Raw genomic sequence first — 17,537 nt, 5'->3', positions numbered from 1 at the left:
TTTGAAAACTGAAATAAAGAAAAGTACACATACGTGCATTCGAAACGAGAGGAGTACGAGACAATAGAGATGGATCGCGAGTGTGACGTTTGTAGTCCACACGCATTGAGTTTTACCTTGTTGCAAAGAGGAAATTTCCGTGACGCGTACGCAAGTGTTTGGCCGCTCACCTGCGCTATGTATTCCTTCTCCCCTTTCCCTGTCTCTGCCTAGCCAGTTAGCTTTTGCTTCTTCTTTTCTTTTCTCTTTTGCTATTCCAATAAGCCAGCGGTAGACAGGCTTGCGGCCTCGTGCAGCTGTCCGAGAGGAAAAAAGCAATTATCAATCTCAATCATTTGGTCCCCGCTTGCATCCTAGTCTTTAACGTCGCTGCTCACCTCGCGAACGCGAGCGTGGCGGGACTGCAGCAAAAGTGCGCGGAGTTACGGGCTTATGTGCTAATGGACCGGTGTACTATGCACACTTAATTATTAGGCCATAGCTTGTTGGCTGCTTCAGCCAATTTCGGTGGTCGTTGGACGGTAATGGCGTTTCTAAACTACAAAACCAGCTGATTGGTCCAGACGTGTAGTGAGGGTGAGGGGTTCTTCCATTTGAATAAGAACTGACTGCTTATATCTTTTTTTTTTTAATTCCGTCTCAAAGGTTTCTAGAAATTATGTTACGAGGATGTCAATCTGGAAATTGTGTTGATGCCAACTGCAAATGAGGGCTGCCTAACTATGCCGGTTCCATTTTTTTTTTTTTTGCTTGTATATGTATATACACCTTGCATGTGCCCTGCCTCAAAAGCAGTTCTTGCTTGCGTGCATTCTTTTGTCTTTGTTCTACGCAGGCTATGAATTCGCCGCTTTAAGTGTCAATGAAGTGCAGTTTGTGCCCATATCAGGTTCTCTCTACGTTTTTTTTCTTTTTTTTTTTAGTTAAAAAGGAAGAGGCTGCTGCACAGTTTCCTGTAGCTGGTTCTTCGAGGAAAAACCGCAGTCGGCAATAGGCGTGAGTATATACTATATGCGCTGACAATAAAAAGGAGACCGTTCGGATAATTTACACCACAACGCGTTGGAAAACTGGCCAGTTCTTTAAAATCCCATTCTAAGCCCATGGCTCTCCAGGGCAGACAGAAAAATTATGAAGGGCGACTAACGACGCTGTTCTTAAATATTAAATATAATTATCGAGATTTACGTCCCAAAGCCGCAGTAATATGTCTATGATAGGCTGGTAATTGCAAGTCTCGGAGCTCTTTTGACCACTTGGGATTCTTTGACGTGCACCAAAAGCACGGCATAAGTGTAGGCCGGATTGGTTTTATTCTCCTAGCATTCCGCCCCCATCAGGCTGCGGCTATATACCTGAAGCCCAAAGCCGGATTCGACACCCAGCAGTGGCAGCAGGGAGTCGAACCAGCGACATCGTGCTCAGCGACAAGAAAACAGAATTTTCGGAACCAGCCACATATCGCTTCCTATAGTGAACGTCCTGTATACAACCGCTGTGTTTCGAAGAAACTAGCCCCGACTCACTTAACTGGAAACCGCTGTCCCGCAAACGAGGCTCGTGAACTCCGCTGTAAAACCTTCAGCGGCGTATAACGAGCAGCACCGTCGTATTTAGCGGGAACGCGCGTCTGAAGGCGTAGCCGGCGGGCCTATTATATCTCGAGAAATCCGATGACCTCTGGTCCAATGTGCCCGCGCCGCGCACGACGTCCAGATTCAAAGAGCGACCGCGAGCGGCCATAAACTAGGCTCACGTAGCAAAGAAAACGAAGACCATATCTATCCATCCTGAAACGAGAGGCACGTTTATCGCACACTATTATAAAAAGGATGTATACCTGGGCTGCAGGCCGGGTAACAAGCGCGCTCGCCCCAAACAATGAAGTGGCTAATGGGCGCGAGTACTATATACCACATAACGCGGCTTCCTTGGCCGACGAGCCAAGAGCTCCCGAGCAGTTCCCTAAAGCGCACCGTATCAATCACGGTCACGCGCTTAGCGCACCGCGGCAATTGAAGCGTGCATGAACTATGGCGCGATTTTTTTTCAAGGCTCGTCGTCGACCTCCTCCTCATCCTCCGCAGGTCGTCCCTTGCGTGTGTGTGCGTGCCTGTCGCGCCGTTGGCGAGCGTGTGTGCGTGCGTGATATGCCTTCCAGGCCCGCGGCGTCGCGGAAGAGATCGCCGACGGCCGTGGCCACCAGCATTGTGCTGCTACGGAGCAACCGGCTTGGAGACGGACGATTTGCCAAGTGCTGCGCCAGCTTATATAGCACGCTGCGTATAACGGCGCTTCGTCCGCGGTCGTTACGGGGAGACAATTCCGTGGCGGCACCCCCTCCCTCCTCCTGCGTGTGCCCCTCTCCCCCTCGGCTTTCGACGCGTCCGCACGTGCGCACTTTGTTCAGGAGAGTGTTTAATGGCCACGTACGCGTGCACGTTGCAAGCGGGGACCCTTTTCAGCGTGACCGCCGCTCATTGCCGCCGCTCTATGGTCGTCGGAGCACGATGGATCTTAATTCTGCACTGTGAATAATAACTGCAATTAAGCGCGCGCGCGAACCTGAGATCTCTCGTTATTTTTTTTTTTTTTTCGTTTTTTTCTAGGGCGGTGCTTTTCGTGCTGCTTCTCCTAAAGAATTGAGCGTGGACGAAAAAAAGGCAAAAACAAAAAGAAGAAGGAAAGAACGAGAAGGAAAAACTGAAAGCTCACGCTTTGAACGCATCGTGTGACGCTGGCCTCCCGTGAGCTTTAGTATATAGCACTAGATACAGCTCAAAGCCCGAGCTCTTTGTGATGCGGTGTACGAGAGGCGCTCTTCGAGAAGAAACTTGTTCCCTCCCTTACCTCAGTTTTTAAGCAGCGCGGCCGGCTCGTTTTTCATACACGCGTGCGCAATATGCTTCGTTTGGAAGCAATTTCACCCAATTACGTTTTCCTGCTCTAATAGGCGCGCGGTGTGCGCGATAAACAATAAGACGAGGGAGGCGGTACTTTGTCTTATAATCGGCCGCAGAGCCGTGAAGTGTACACAAAAGGCCTGCGTGCACTCAGCGTCATTTCGTTACATAGCGTGTCGGGGTAATAGACGCGGCCGCCTTAACACAACGCCTTCACGTTCTCGCTCCACTATACAGGATGTCGACCGGAGGCCACGGCGCTTCGGCGTACGCTACCGGAACTGGCGACTGCTCCCTCCGCACGTGCACGAGCTGAGTAGACCGCGCCGTCGACCAACCGTGCTCTACGACGCCGCGTCGCAGGTGGATCTAGCCACGCAAACTGCAGGTCATTTGGCTCACCTGAGTGCCGGTAGCGCTTAGAACAAACTATCTCGCTCTACCATTAATCATCCAAACCAGCGTCCTTTAATAAGACGAGGAAGAGATGCGGGACACGGCGGCGCATTATGAAAGCTCCAAACTATCCGCGCATCTGCATGCGGTCGAGCTCACAAAGGTTCTCGTCGCCTTGGTCAATGGCCGGCTGTGTCCGCTAATGCCGCGCTCGGCATTAGGCGTAACGCGAACTGCTTCGTGAATCTAGGAACCTGATTAAAGACGACCCCCGAGTTTGATATGTGCAAAGAAAATATAACTCCGCGCAGCTATCGACAACTTGTACAAGCATCCGCTGTCTGAAGTGTGAGTTGTTGCTCCTTGCTGCAGACTGATATCCAATTTGAAAGCGCTAAATGTGCGATTCCGTGTTAAAACATAAGTAAGATGGGGTTTGGTGGGTGGCGTTGAGCGTGTCCTCGCACATACGTTTGAGTAGGTTGTCCTTTCGTCTTATGATCCTATACTTGCGGCCCTCTCCTGGCTCCTTCCCTTCCTCCCTCCTTGCACTAATCCGGCGTAGACATTATGTCGCCACATTTCACTCCAGTGAATTTTGCACAAAACACTGGTTATATGATAGCCGCGGCTCCGCATATGTCGGACGTAAACGTGCATGACGCCTGAAGCCAGCCGGTGTTTGTTCCATGTCGGGGAGTCTGAAACGCAACGTGGTGCGAGATGACGCGAGCCAACGGCTTTCACTATATGCCGGCTAATCGCCGTAGGCAAACACGCGCACAAATTCGCGCAATGAGCGAGCCGTGCGCTAAAAGAACTGCCTCGAGGTACGAACGCGCGAACGCTTCAGGGCGAACTCGCGCGCACTAAGGCGGAACTGAAGCAACTCGGTTCACATTAGCGCACGAAAATCAACTCCACACCAGTATCGCTCGAGGCGTCATTTGGCAGACGCGAACTATAGGGTTCGTTAAGGTTTAGTTAGAATGTAATCAACAGATCTTAACTTTGTTGTGCTCCTTAAGCCAGTTAATTACTGATTTTTGTCTTCTGACCGATTTGTTGCTCATTATCCGCCTCTCATTATATACGCATGAAGCGGCGTGGAAGGCATCGTGCCCGTCTACTGAGCACGGTTAAAGTCCAAGAGGCACGGGTTATCTTTTACGGAACGTTCTCTTAACCTGAACGAAAACATTTCTTCTTCTATTTCCTCTTTAGCACTAAATGTTTATTTATCAAAGAAAATGATTAGCCAGAGCATAAATATACAATAACCACTCTTTCAGTCGTATATGTTAACGACGCCAGGTCCCGTATTCCCAAAGCACCTCGTATGCCTGGAGCGGGTCGTAGGAACAGAACAAAGTGTGCGGTTGGGCACGTTGTTCTTGTCTGCGAAAGGGACTCTGCGCATGCGTAATAAATACGGACGAGGAATTAAGAGCCGACACCTGAGAGCTCAATTCGACAATATTTTTTGTTGCCACTATCGGTCATTTAAATGCCACGGCCACAACAACAAAGAAACACATAAATATTAGACAGTGACGGTCTTCGTAATTGTTAAGCTCCTTTGAAACCTCCCCATATATAGCTTCGTTCTGTATTCACAGCTGTTATGTACGTTGTTGCCATGCAACTGCACTTCCACTCTTAAAAAAAAAAAAAGATTAAAAAATGTCATAGTACTCACGCCTATAGTATCGCACCATTTGCTACCTTAGTATAACTGCGCTTGGTAAAGATATACCCCTGTCAGACGGGCACTCGAAAGTCTTTTGAGCAAAAAGACTTCTCCCGAAAAAGAGTTTCGCCCGCAGGCACACGAGCGATCTCTTTTTCAGAAGTGGTCTTTTCTGCAAGAGGAGTTCGCCGATCTCCTTTACGGCCGAAAAGGAGTAGCCTCGAAACCAGTGGGCACCAGCAATTATCGAAAGCGTAACTTTCTGTCGCCTAGGCTCGTCATAAAAAATAATTTTATGTCTCGCAGAAGGTGTAGTAAACACAGTAATGCTCATTTTCTTCTGTACTCTCGTAAGCAGGTCGAACGGGCTGGGGATGTCACGTGATGACGCTCTTTAAACTACTACGATAAATCTTTTTATTAACGTTTCTTAAGTTAAATTTATGTGAAAAACGTGTAAACAGTAAGTTTTCACTTTATATTTCCAGATTCATAATTTTTTTTTGCCGATATTGTTTCGAACGCTAGCGCCACGCTTTCGGTAGTGTGTCCAGAAGGAAACACTATAAAAGAAGATCGTCGGCACCGCGTGTCTGCTGCGCAACGCCTCTTCATTCAAAAGTCTTTCAGCTTGGTAAAAGACCGCTTACGTAAAAGAGTTTTTGCGTGCTCGTGTGACAGAGGTATTAGTAACAATAATAACTAAACAAGGTAGGCACTGTTACCTAATGGGTCCTCAGCTCCCAATTTCAAGCGCAGTTAGCACCACCTGACACAAAAATTGTCGCCTCTGCTGCATATATCGGACCAGGTGTGGCGTATTCCAGAGTGGGTCCGATATGTGTGTTATTGAATAGGAACTTTGATTCGGTTGTGCCAACTACTTTCGGAATCGGTAGCTGAGACCCATTAGTGACAGTGACTACGTTGTTTAGTCAGTACTGTTACTAACTCTATCGTTGCGACCTGCAGTTAGACCAAAGTAGCAAATAGTGTGACACTAAGTAGTAACTACTACGATCTTCTTTTTTATGGGTGCATGATACCGGAATCTGGCTTTCCCCTGAAGTGCCCCATCCTGATTTCGGAGCTGACAATCGGTATGCCGCTGAATCGAAAGACCCTTTAGAAAAGTGCCTAGCTGGCTTTACCGCGATGCACAACAGCCCCGAAATATGACGACTAGCGCATCAATTGATAAATACTGATAACTGAGCAGCTGGCGCATTGATCTTGCTTTAAACATGCATAACCAAAGGGTTGCACAAAAGAAGCAAGGGCAGCGCACAAACTGAACAATGATCATCCTTTTAGAATTGCTTTAGCCGTGATGTTTTAAACAACGCATAGAGAGAAAGCCTGCGGGGGACATTTTTAAAGGGTCCAGTGTTGACGCTTATAGCGACTCTTATAGACGCGGCTATATGCACCACGTGTCAACGCTATTGTGCACGATTTTAACGGCGTAGCCGGAAGCGGACTGCCGGTGATCTATTTTGTGTGTCATCCAGCTGACCCCGCCTCCTACCTATATGACACATGTTCTGACGCGCAAATAGGCAGCGTTGGTGAAAGTATACTCTGTGAGGGAGCTTAACGTGCATTGTTCTGTGCGCCTCTGGAGCGAGGAACGCCCACGCAGCAGAGGGTGAAGAGCGATTGCTTGTCACCGCAAGCTCTTCGACGCCCAGTTGATCCCGAAATAGCTTCCTGATAGGTGCATCTTTATTATACATATAGTAGCATAGAACCACTGCGGCGACCACGAGCAATGAAAAGCTGACTCGGACTTACAGTAACAGATGCTTAGATAAAAACGACAGAACTAGAGCGCTGAAAGTTTTTAAATATACACAGCAGGAACAAAATCAGGAACAAAGCCAACAAAAGCTGTAAGAAAGCTAATTAAAATGAACCGCATTCCGCAAGCACTACGCGCACGCACTCAGGCTGCATGTCTCTTGCTATTCTCTTTTGAGAGCGCGGTATGCGACGGCGATACTCGCAGTTTCTCTAAACCTTCTATTCTAAACTTTAATGGTTCTCTAAACGTTCTAGCGTTCAGTTTCGAAGCTTTCTAAACATTAAACAAAAGTAGCACTCAAGAGAGTCTTTACCTGGTAAAGACGTCCGGGTAGTGGGTCCTGGCGAACGCCTTCTCCAGTTCCTCGAGCTGGTAGCTGGTGAAGGTGGTTCGGTAGCGTCGCTGCTTTCGCTTCGGGAAGTCATCGCTCATCTCTTGCGGGCTGTCGGCTCGCATCACCATCGGAGGCCTTCCGGACGAACCGTGGTGCTGGTGCTGCTGTGACTGGAGCGGAGGCCGCTGATGATGCTGCTGCTGCTGCTGAGACTGGTGGTGCTGGCTCAACGGCGGACTGCGCTGGTGCGGGGGATGCCTCGGCGCCGTGGAGCGATCACCCGAGGAGACTTCGTCGGTGCCGCCGAGTCGAGATCCGGGCCCGGACGGGGAGGAGGCGATGCGGTGGCAGAGCAGGTCAGCCCTGGGAGACGCGTGCACGGCAGCGGGTGGCAGCTCGGGCCCTTCGTTGGCGCACGGCGGGTCGCCCCGGTCAGACAGTCCCATAGCTTCGCGCGGAGACGGGCTCGGTCGCGTCGGGCTCGCGTGACACCGGTAGTCGAGAGGGCTGGAAGACTGCGTTGGGGAACCTGCGTACAGTAACAAGAGCGAGAACAGAGTACGCGGTCAGTCCGGTGAGCCTGTACGTCAATTGTCCGCTGCCACAGCGCAAAGGGCCCAAGAGCGACATGTTCATTGATATATTGGCGATGCTGTCTGTCGGCATGGACAGTGTCAAAAGGTAGGTTGTAGGCAGCGTGCAACCCCGATTGTTTAATGCAGACGGTTTAGTCTCGTCAAGTACAGCTTATATTTCTACAGGAGGAGTATAACCACAGACACTGAAGTGTATGCAGAGAAATCGCACAGCGCGACTAAAGCTTCAGATGCAACGTGAGAGGCACTGCTTCTAATGCCGCTGTCGCGACTGGTCGCGAAAGAAATGCCGCTGAATTAGCGTCTCTCTGGGGTCATCCCTCCTCTTCTATCAGATTGTCGAAAATCATCGCATTCCGGTCACTGTGCAAACCACGCCATCAGGAGCGAACAGCTATAGAACCAAGATGCATGCCATCGTTTCTAGCATGCATGATAGCGCAGATGTCTAATGAACAGGGAAGCGGTCTTCAGCACACTGCGAACATTTTCGCGCCGAAGCTCAAAAAAGCGGATTATACGGCTCACCTAGAACATTTGCCGAGGCAGCAGGCGCAGCAGTCTTCGTTCGAAAGACCGACAACAGTTCCGCGCGCATCCGACCGTTCGAAGGGCGCGCGCAGAACTACGCCTATGGAGCCAGTTAGGAGTGCGCTCCACGGCGCACGCGCAGAGATGCAGGTGAGTTGAGTCGAAGTACCGGTGCACGCAGCACAACCGAGCGGCCAGCGAAAGAAAGTTGCCCCGTCTCCGTATACAAGCCGATGGCGTGAGGCCCCAAATTTGCACCCTAGCCAAACAGCGAGGGCTAAAGTTCCCCTTAAAAGCTGCAATTTCGTAATTATTACTCGATACCCGGTCCTGCCTCCGCTCGCTACATGGGACCTCGTTTAGGCGAAGGAAGGAGAAGAAAGCGTGGGGAGCACCGGGAATTGGCGGGCAGCAGGAGTAGCTCCGGTGAGGAAGCGCGCCGATAGTGCGAGCGCGCGAATAAGGGCAAGAAGGACCGCCGGACGGAGCAAGAGTGCGCGCGCACGTGCGTAACAGACAGACACAAACAGACAGACACGCGAGAAGGCGCTTCAATCAATTCTGCCGCGTGACGTGGGGCCCGGCGGCATGCCGGATTCGCCGCACAAACAGAACCCCACCTCCTCCCTTCTGTGAGCCCGACCACTTCGGCTGGTCGGGGGCAGCGCGCCGCGACTGTGCCTGTGCGTTCTATGCCCCCCTCCCTAAACCCCCTCCCAAGCCCCCCTCCAACGCCCACCGGCTCTCCTTGCTTGGTGTGCACATTTGGGGGAAATTACCGGTCGCTGGCAATTTGCCTCCCAGCACCCGCATGAATCCCGGCCGCGTAATGACGGCTCTCGCGTAGCATCCAATGTCAATTAATCTGCCAAGCGACCGAACGACACCTATCTCGGAAGTTGCAACAGCAGCACTCATGGGCCCCCCTGGCATACATATGCGTGCGCATCATGCCGTCTATAACTGCCCACGTCCCTTGGCTCTGTCTCTGTCTCCGCTCCTACGCGGCTCCTCCGGTCGCATACTACACCGAACAAAAAGAAACAAAAGGAAGAAGAGGTGTCCCCTCTAAACTGTTTCCTAATTCCACTTGCGAGAAGTAAAAGGGAACAGATCTAAGCATGCTTGAACGATGGGGAAAGTGTTTAACCATCGTCGTTCAAAGAACAAGGTTTTAGCGCAACGACGGTATACGAAGAAGGAGGGGGGGGGGGGGGGGCGAATGGGCGAGGAGATAGTGGCCGCAAAAGAAAGAGGGCGCGGCAGACTTGAGAGCGCGTCGATTATCACTGCACAACCTTTTGACTTTTGAGAGAAGTGCGGTCAAACTTAGTCGTCGTGTATACCGTGCCCTCGCTTCTCGGGGACGCGAGAAAATGCGCGCGAACCGTTTATGCGCGGTTTTCTTGAGCGTCGCCGCCCTACTTAGGCGCAGAAAACCGGGCCAAACTCTATGCGTGAGGGTCCGAGCAGAGCCGGAAACGACGTGGCAGGTGCGCCGGGATCCGCACCGAATGATGTATGAAACGGCCCGCATGTTCTCTATGGTCGCTCGCCGCCGCATTGCGCGTGTTCTTGCCTTCGCATTTTTCCTATTCGCTCCTCGGTCTCTTCTTTTTCTCCGTCCGCATCGGCGCGGCTGGTATTTCAGAGGGCCCAAAGCGCGCGTATACATGCGCGTCTTCGAGTTCGTTTCAAATGAGGATTAATGTCCCTCCTTCCGTGACCTTCACCGTTCAATCCGGGCGGCGCTGTGCGAGGGATTCTCCGCTTTCCCTCGGCTGGCGTTGATGTTGTGGCCGCTGCTGCTGCTGCTTTCCCGCTGAGCTGCGTGCACGACGAGCCGATGTTTTCCAACGAACCTGGTTTTGCCTAACAGCGGCTTTGTGGAACAATCTTTACTCATAAAGCAACTTTTTTTTCTTTCTCTCTTCTTTGCGACATCAGGGCTCCACCGAGACGCGTGGGTATCGATCGCTCTATTCTCCGATTGTATGATGCGACGGAAGTTCAAGCAAGCCGGCTTTGAACGGCATATAGGAGCTTGTAATATGCGCGCGAACACGCTTTTTGCTTGCAGTTTTCGCAAGTTTCGATTTCGACATCTACATAAGATTACCCTAATTTTCTTACAACATGCTCTGAGGTGCATAGTTGGTCGTACGTATATGTTCGAAATGCTGCGGGTCGACAGCTGCATGACCAATTATGCATTTAAGAAGCTTGGATTCCTTGTAAAGAGCAGACCACAGATAGAAATGGAATTCCGAGAAACGGGACAAAACAAAATGCGAGCCGTAGTTGAAGTATATAGCGGGTAATTAATTCCGCAGATGTCACAACGCGGCGAACTCCCTTGCTCCATAGCAGCGTCTAAAATAACGCAGCGTATAGCCGTGCATTTTTAATGAAATCTAGAACTTGTCCCTATCTTGCGTGCAGGACTTTCGTAACTTGGAACCTGAAATGGCGCATGTGCAATACATTTTAAAAAGTATAGCGGAGGAAAGGAAAAGGAGCTCGGTCGGTAAATTTTATTACCATTAAAAAGAGTTTTCCATTAAACGAAACGGCATTGTTGTATGAATGATTCATTCATATCAATTATAAGTGTGATTGGCTCATCCCATATTCATGCATGCACATAGACCACGCGGTACCCTTATGTAAAGTCAGTATAAAATGTAAATGAAAGATCGTGTCATTTTCTTCATTTCTTACGGACTTCATTGTTCCAGCCAACAATTACGACCAGTTTCCAATCGAATGTATTGATTAACTGCAGATAATGAGCCTTCGCAGTCGGTTTACATCTATGCAGTACGGAAAATATAACATTTGATAGACTTCTTTTTTTTTCTTTTTTTTGCGTCAAACGCCCTTAACACCGTCCGACGACTGCTGCGACTGCTGCTAGTTCACGGAAAGTGCAGCCGATTAAAAAAAAAGTAAATAAGTAACAACCAAAGTCAGGTCACCCTGCAATTTTCATTTAAAATCCGATGACCAGTCCAGGCGTGACGGCCGTCAAAAGTAATGGAGGAATCGCAGATGTGCTCACCATTAACGCTGACACGCATTTTATCCTTTTAATACGCCCTAAAACCTTGCACGTTCATCCGGCTGTCAAGCTGGCAATGAGCGGCGACTCACAATGTGGAAGTGGCACTTGACGCAGTAAAACATGCGCATGTAGAGAGAAGCACAAGCCACGCAGAAGAGCGCGCAACCTCTCGAGCTGCGCGGAAGGGAGATATACTTACGATGAAAGTACAGCGCCAACACACAACAGTGTGGAACATAAACGCTCACTCCGCACTGTCCTCTATACTGGCGCTGTTTTCACTCCAAAATAAGCGCAAAATAGCCGTTCTGGACACATCCGTGTAACGAAAGAATTCTACAATATATAGAACGACGAAGCAGTTTATACACGAATATATACTTAGTAAGTATATTCCGCCGGTCTTGTAGGCTGAGAGGGAAAAAAAGGAAAAGAAAGCGCAGAAATCGGTACATGCAAGCGGTCCGAAATGTACCACAAAGTCTACTATATAGAATCAAACTTCGAGCGTGCCTTTGATGCCGCCAAACTCTATGCAGATCTGTAGTATGCGCGCCAGCACGGCGTCCAATCGAAATTCACTAATAAATAAAAACCTTCCCGACGCCGCGGCCACTCATGGACACAAATGTCCCGCAATCGTCGTTATCGTGTTTGCAGTGCCATTCAGTCACCGCAGCCGCCGCTACAAACCAGTCTTTTTTTATTTCTCTTTTTGTTTCCCCCTGAAGGTTTCCCGAAGTGCATACTCCCGTCGCTTACGCGCAGTCCATTCCTTTGCTTGTGCAAACGCTGCCCGCCCTATAGACGCCTATGGCTGGAAATGGATGACACGATCTGCCGAGTCTTCGGTCGAATTACTCGCTCGCAACACATTCTGCATTCGGATGGCTCATTTGAACACAGAAAGAGACGGGAGTAAGGGGCGGTTTTTAGAGAGAGAGAGAGAGAATTCGGTGAGGGGCTTCTTATACTATACACTTGGCCTCTATCGTGAGCCAACCGAGTTCACGCACGTTGGCCGCGCTTTGAGCGCAACCTGCGGCAAAATGGCCGCGCGTATTTATTATAAGCCGATACTCTTATCGCTGCTTGATGTAGTAGGTGAGCTATTGGGCCGCCGAAACATTGAAAACCGTCGAGTACTGCATTCATCAAGCGCGCGCGTGCGCTCGACGAGTGATCGCCGCGGTCACGGCGTAATTTATGTGCGCGCAGGGCACCGCGCTGCGTGTGCTGAAGCGCTCTGCTTCTGCATGTGTGTAGACCAGGCCGGACGCCAGAAATGCGCCGATAAGGAATCGGCCGAGAAGAGGCAGAGCAGCGACTGGTTGGAGCCTGAAGGAGGTTCGAAAAGAAGCTGGCTTGTATATACGAGAAGTTGAAAGTGGGCGGCGAGGAGTATGTCGCGGGGTGAGAAGGGAGTGGGCAGCTGAAACACTCTCGTACTGAACGGAAATCGTAAAATCCGAAAGAGGCCCCGAGTTCGTAGAAGCTCTTTGACATCACTGAAAAGAGAGCAAGAAAGAGAGGAGGCTGTGCTTTTTTTTTTCTTTCTGTCTTTTTATCTGAACAAACCCCCTTTATTTTTTTTTGTGTTGTGTGTGTGTGTACGTTTGTGTGCGCGTCTGCGTGTAATACGTATGTATTTGAGTGTGCGTTCGTGTATCTGGAATCTGTGCAGTTCGACGATTCTTGCGGAAATTATCTGGATCGTTGTCGGCCGTTCAATAAAGATTCTAAACGGTCGCATAAAATTCGCTTGACATTCATGGGCACCGAACCGAGTGCGCTTGGGAGGTCCACGCCCTCACAGCAGCGCTGCCATTAAGCACACGGGAATACTCTGTAATAAAATTTCGCAGAAACTCTTTTTTTTTCCTTCTTTTTTTTTTCTTCTTACATTATTCTAGTGTGGCTTGCACAGGAACATGCCAGTCTAGCGTTCTTAAGAGTGTAGATAGGTACAACACCGGGTGCATTTACCTCGCATGTCCTGCTTTCTGTCCCGAGTTTGTGGCCGTTCTAATATTGCGCTAATATATCAAACACAAGCGCGGAAAGCGGTGCTCAGACAACATGTGTAACACGTCCTTATCGATCTTAATTGCACATATAAAAACATGAGTTTTATCTCAAAACTTGCGAGCTGGCAAACGACTGAGATGAAGAAGAACAAGAAATAAACTTTATTTAAAGTGCCGGCACTTTGCAGAGATGAACAAGGTTTTTTTTTTTTCCCTTGTCAGTGCTTATAATTCAGCTATCAGTGTGCGGACAAAATACCCTGCCTTATCCAAGCCTGCTAGCATCTAATGTAATATGAACGCACGCACTGCATTCACTGAGTAGCATTTTGATGTCCGTACGCTAGGATGCTGAGCATCTGTAGTGCACGTAGAACTTATTGTGCATAATTATAACCACTGTGTGTCTTATAAATACGGGGTGATCATTTTTATGTTTTCCTGAATTTTTAAAGGTCACCAGCGGCAGACAGCATATTTCGTGCGTGCGTGTCCGTGTGAGCGCGCGCGTGTGCGTGTGTGTGTCACGTGCTTCAGAATGAGCACCAAATTTAGGACAACGTGCATGTTTGAACGATGCAATAATGTGCAGGGCAAGCTTGTCATTGCTTGGATTCAACACGCACACTTGTTGCGCTTCTATATGCTGCGACGCTTCTCTTTGTGTATCGTCTTATCGTCCTATCTGTTTTTCGTATGGACCTTTCACCAAAACGTTAAGTAATTTTGTCAGAGCACATATAGGATCATCGATCTTTTTTCCTCTGTCTTTGGAACCACAGCTGACGTATATCTGGGGAAGGAGAAAAAAAGCAAATCTAATTTCTGTATAGGAGATCTGTCACACTGGTGACTCACGCAGTACAACGCGAAGCACACGAGGAAGAGAGAAGAAAAACTCCCGTGTGGCACTTAATACACGACTTCCACGTAACACAGGCGAAAAGGAGCGGGAAAAAGCGGCCGAAGGAAGCAAACAAAACAGAGGAGCATAAATGAGCCCAGGAGAGCGTTAAATCGGGAGCGGCAGAGGGCAACAAACTGCTCTGGCCTTGCCCGCACAGCTCAGAAGACGCTGTAATAGCGTGTTGAGTCTACAAAGACTCCCGTGTATGCGGCTCTGCGTTTGTGTTTCGTTTCCCCCGGTGGCGCGAGACACGCCTCGCGCGCAGGGCTATAGGCGAGGCACCTCCACACACGGGTGTGGTGGGCCGCGCTGGTGTCGGGGAGCGCAGCGACGCGCTGCAACCGACGCCATGGCGGCGGCAATGGCTGCCCGCACGCAAGCACACCCTGTGAAATGATCAGCCGTGCGCGCACTCCTTCTAATGCGGCTGCTACTTGCACGCAGCTTGCTTGCCCCCCCCTGTCGCTCGAGAGAAGACGACGAACGGCGCAACGTTCATATACACGCCACCAAGCATCCTCTCAGAATGAATGTATACGTTTGCAGACTATAGCGTGTACGTCGAACTCAACTGGGAGCCCCTCTGTCCGTCTGTCAGCTCCTTCGTCCGTTCGTAACCGGCGTGGTGTATGCGGTAAGCTGGGTAGAAATGTCTTTTTTTTTTTTTTTTCGCTGCGGGAGCAGTTAAGAGCCCGAGACCGGGTTGTCCGAGTGAGGCGGCCGTCAACGATGTTACCATGTCGACGTCGCCGTGAAAGGCACCTCATAATTTTCAACTTCCACACATAGGGCGAAGAAAAACGAAACTTTGGCCACCATCCCCCACTGGAATTCGAACTCGTGCCACTGCGGCAACATGCGCCTGGTAGTTGTAACGCGCTAACCGCCTGCGCTTTCCCTCTTGGAAAATTTTGTGCAGTGTTTAGGACCCCACACAGACTGCGAGAATAGTGGTTTCTGGGCACGTATTTCGGAGCCCACAATAGGCAATATTGTAGAGCACGAGGACAAAGTTGTGTGCATCCTTAAGGAGCGCCATTTTTAGAGCGAAACGCGGAATTTTTTCTCGAGAAGATCCCGGTGCCCGCTATGAGAGGCGGCGGCTGTAGCGGCAAATAAGATCCGAAGAAATCGCTGCAAACTGATTTTTCTTTTCTTTTGCCCAGTAGTTTAAGCGCTCCATGCATGTACAACAAGCGTATAGGTACAAGCAGCAAGATACACCGGGAAGTGGGTCATTTAATTTTTTACATATTACAACAATAAATTGGTGCGGCAAGGAATCGTTGCTGAAACAATTCAGCTGCTATACGTTACAGTTCCTTTGGACGCGGACCTTCGTGCTTTACAGGCTATTCAAGCTCGGGCTCTAAGTGTTCGTCTTGGTTTGCCGAAATGCACATCAACAGTGGCGACTATTGCAATCGCCCGGGACCAACCCATACAAACGCACATTGCGGTGGAAGTGTTGAGAGTGCACATTAGGCACTTTGCCCGGGCCCGTTCCCATCATCTGGCAACACTACCGTCAGAAAGGCCGCAGGCATCATTTTGCACTCTGATTTCGGATTATTACACTCGCCTTCCATCAGGCTTCTCCCCCGCAACTAAGCCATCGATTCCTCCATGGTGTTTGGATCGACCTGCAGTGCACCTCACCATACCAGGAATCAGAAAGAAATCTGATCTGTCATCACCTGCTCTTAAACAACTCACTCTGCTCCTTTTGCGCGAAAGATACGCCGACCACGTACATATTTATACTGACGGATCGGCAACTCTCCAGTGTTCCTCTGGAGCCGTGGTATTCCCAGCGAAATCCACCATCATCAGTTTCAAGACGTGTCACCCAACGACATCGACGGCTGCGGAACTTGCAGCTCTTCGCGCTGCACTTCGTCTCGTCAGCCAGGAACAACCTCGAAGATGGTCAATATTCAGTGACTCGAAGGCAGCACTGCAGTCTTTGCTATCAGCCCTGCGACGTGGACCACACGAACAACTGGTATTCGAGATCAGAGAACTAATCCATGCGTTGACTGAGAAAGGACAGCACGTGACATTTCAGTGGCTTCCAAGTCACTGCGGCGTCATAGGAAACGAACACGCCGATAACGCTGCTCGGTAGGCTCTTCAAGGCGACGAAGAGGAACTAATACCGTTATCAAGGACAGATGCCGATGATGATGATGATGATAAGTGGTTCTTGAGGGAAAGGGAAAGGTTGACGCTATCTTCTGCAGCCCTTGAGGGAGCACGGCTCAGAACAGATGCCGCTCGAAAACTTCGAATGCTCACCCGGGATATCACGTTCTCCCCGTGGAACGCAGGAAGTTTTCAAAGCAACCGGCTACACAACTTAGACTCCTCTCTACGCCTTTGCATCCCAACTGGACTCTGCCGTCGAGAAGCTACCCTACTTTTTCGAATATGGCTAGAAGTGGCCTTTACTAAGTCTTTTGCGTTCCGAATCGGATGGGCCGACGACGCCTCGTGTGATGACTGTGGTAGCGAGGAGGCTCTTCAGCACCTTCTCTGTGACTGTCCTCGCTACAATTTACAGAGACGATCGCTCGTACACGCGATAGCGCGTTTTGACCATAGACCTCTAACAGAGGAACTTATTTTAGAATGCCGAGATCACAAGCCATCGTAGCGGAGGGCGACGAGGGCACTGATGCAGTTTCTAAGGGCAACAGACTTAGACAAGCGGCTGTAGCCCGGACAGATGTGTTTATAGTGATGCAAGTGCTACTGTGCTGTGCCACCTGTGACCGATTGTGATTGTCTATCTGTGCTCCTTTCTTTCTCTATCTCTACTTTCCTGTCACTTTACCTCCCCCTCCCCTCTCTCCCCGGCGTAGGGTAGCAAACCGGATCTTCCCATCTGGTTAACCTCCCTGCCTTTCCCCTTTCTTCTGTCTCTCTCTCTCTCTCTTGTCTCGTTTACCTTCCCCCAGTGCAGGGTAGCCAACCGGGCTCAGTCCGGCCTAAGCTCCCTGCCTTTTATTTATCCTTTTCTCTATGTCTCTCTTGTCTCGTCGACTTTCGCCAACACACTGTACGTTTTCATAATTAGGAAGCATCATTTGTTTGCTTTAGTTGTACTATACTTCTATCTGCATCTGTGGCAGAAGTAGATAGATAGATAGATAGATAGATAGATAGATAGATAGATAGATAGATAGATAGATAGATAGATAGATAGATAGATAGATAGATAGATAGATAGATAGATAGATAGATAGATAGATAGATAGATAGATAGATAGATAGATAGATAGA

The 17,537-nt window shown here is 49.7% G+C and overlaps 1 protein-coding gene across 2 annotated transcripts in view; it reads right to left on the bottom strand.

The window, feature by feature from the left end:
- Window positions 1–17,537, bottom strand: part of LOC119441922 (homeobox protein aristaless) — a 126,460-nt gene that overhangs the window by 43,073 nt on the left and 65,850 nt on the right. For both annotated transcript variants that reach the window (XM_037706584.2, XM_037706586.2), the window contains exon 2: window positions 7,107–7,656. In XM_037706584.2, coding sequence (XP_037562512.1) covers window positions 7,107–7,656 — 550 coding nt within the window. The remainder of the gene's footprint in view (window positions 1–7,106; window positions 7,657–17,537) is intronic.

The sequence above is a fragment of the Dermacentor silvarum genome, chromosome 2, assembly GCF_013339745.2.
Source record: "Dermacentor silvarum isolate Dsil-2018 chromosome 2, BIME_Dsil_1.4, whole genome shotgun sequence".
Taxonomy (NCBI): domain Eukaryota; kingdom Metazoa; phylum Arthropoda; class Arachnida; order Ixodida; family Ixodidae; genus Dermacentor; species Dermacentor silvarum.
Note: the sequence above shows the minus strand (reverse complement) of the source record. Positions and strands in the feature narration are given on the sequence as shown.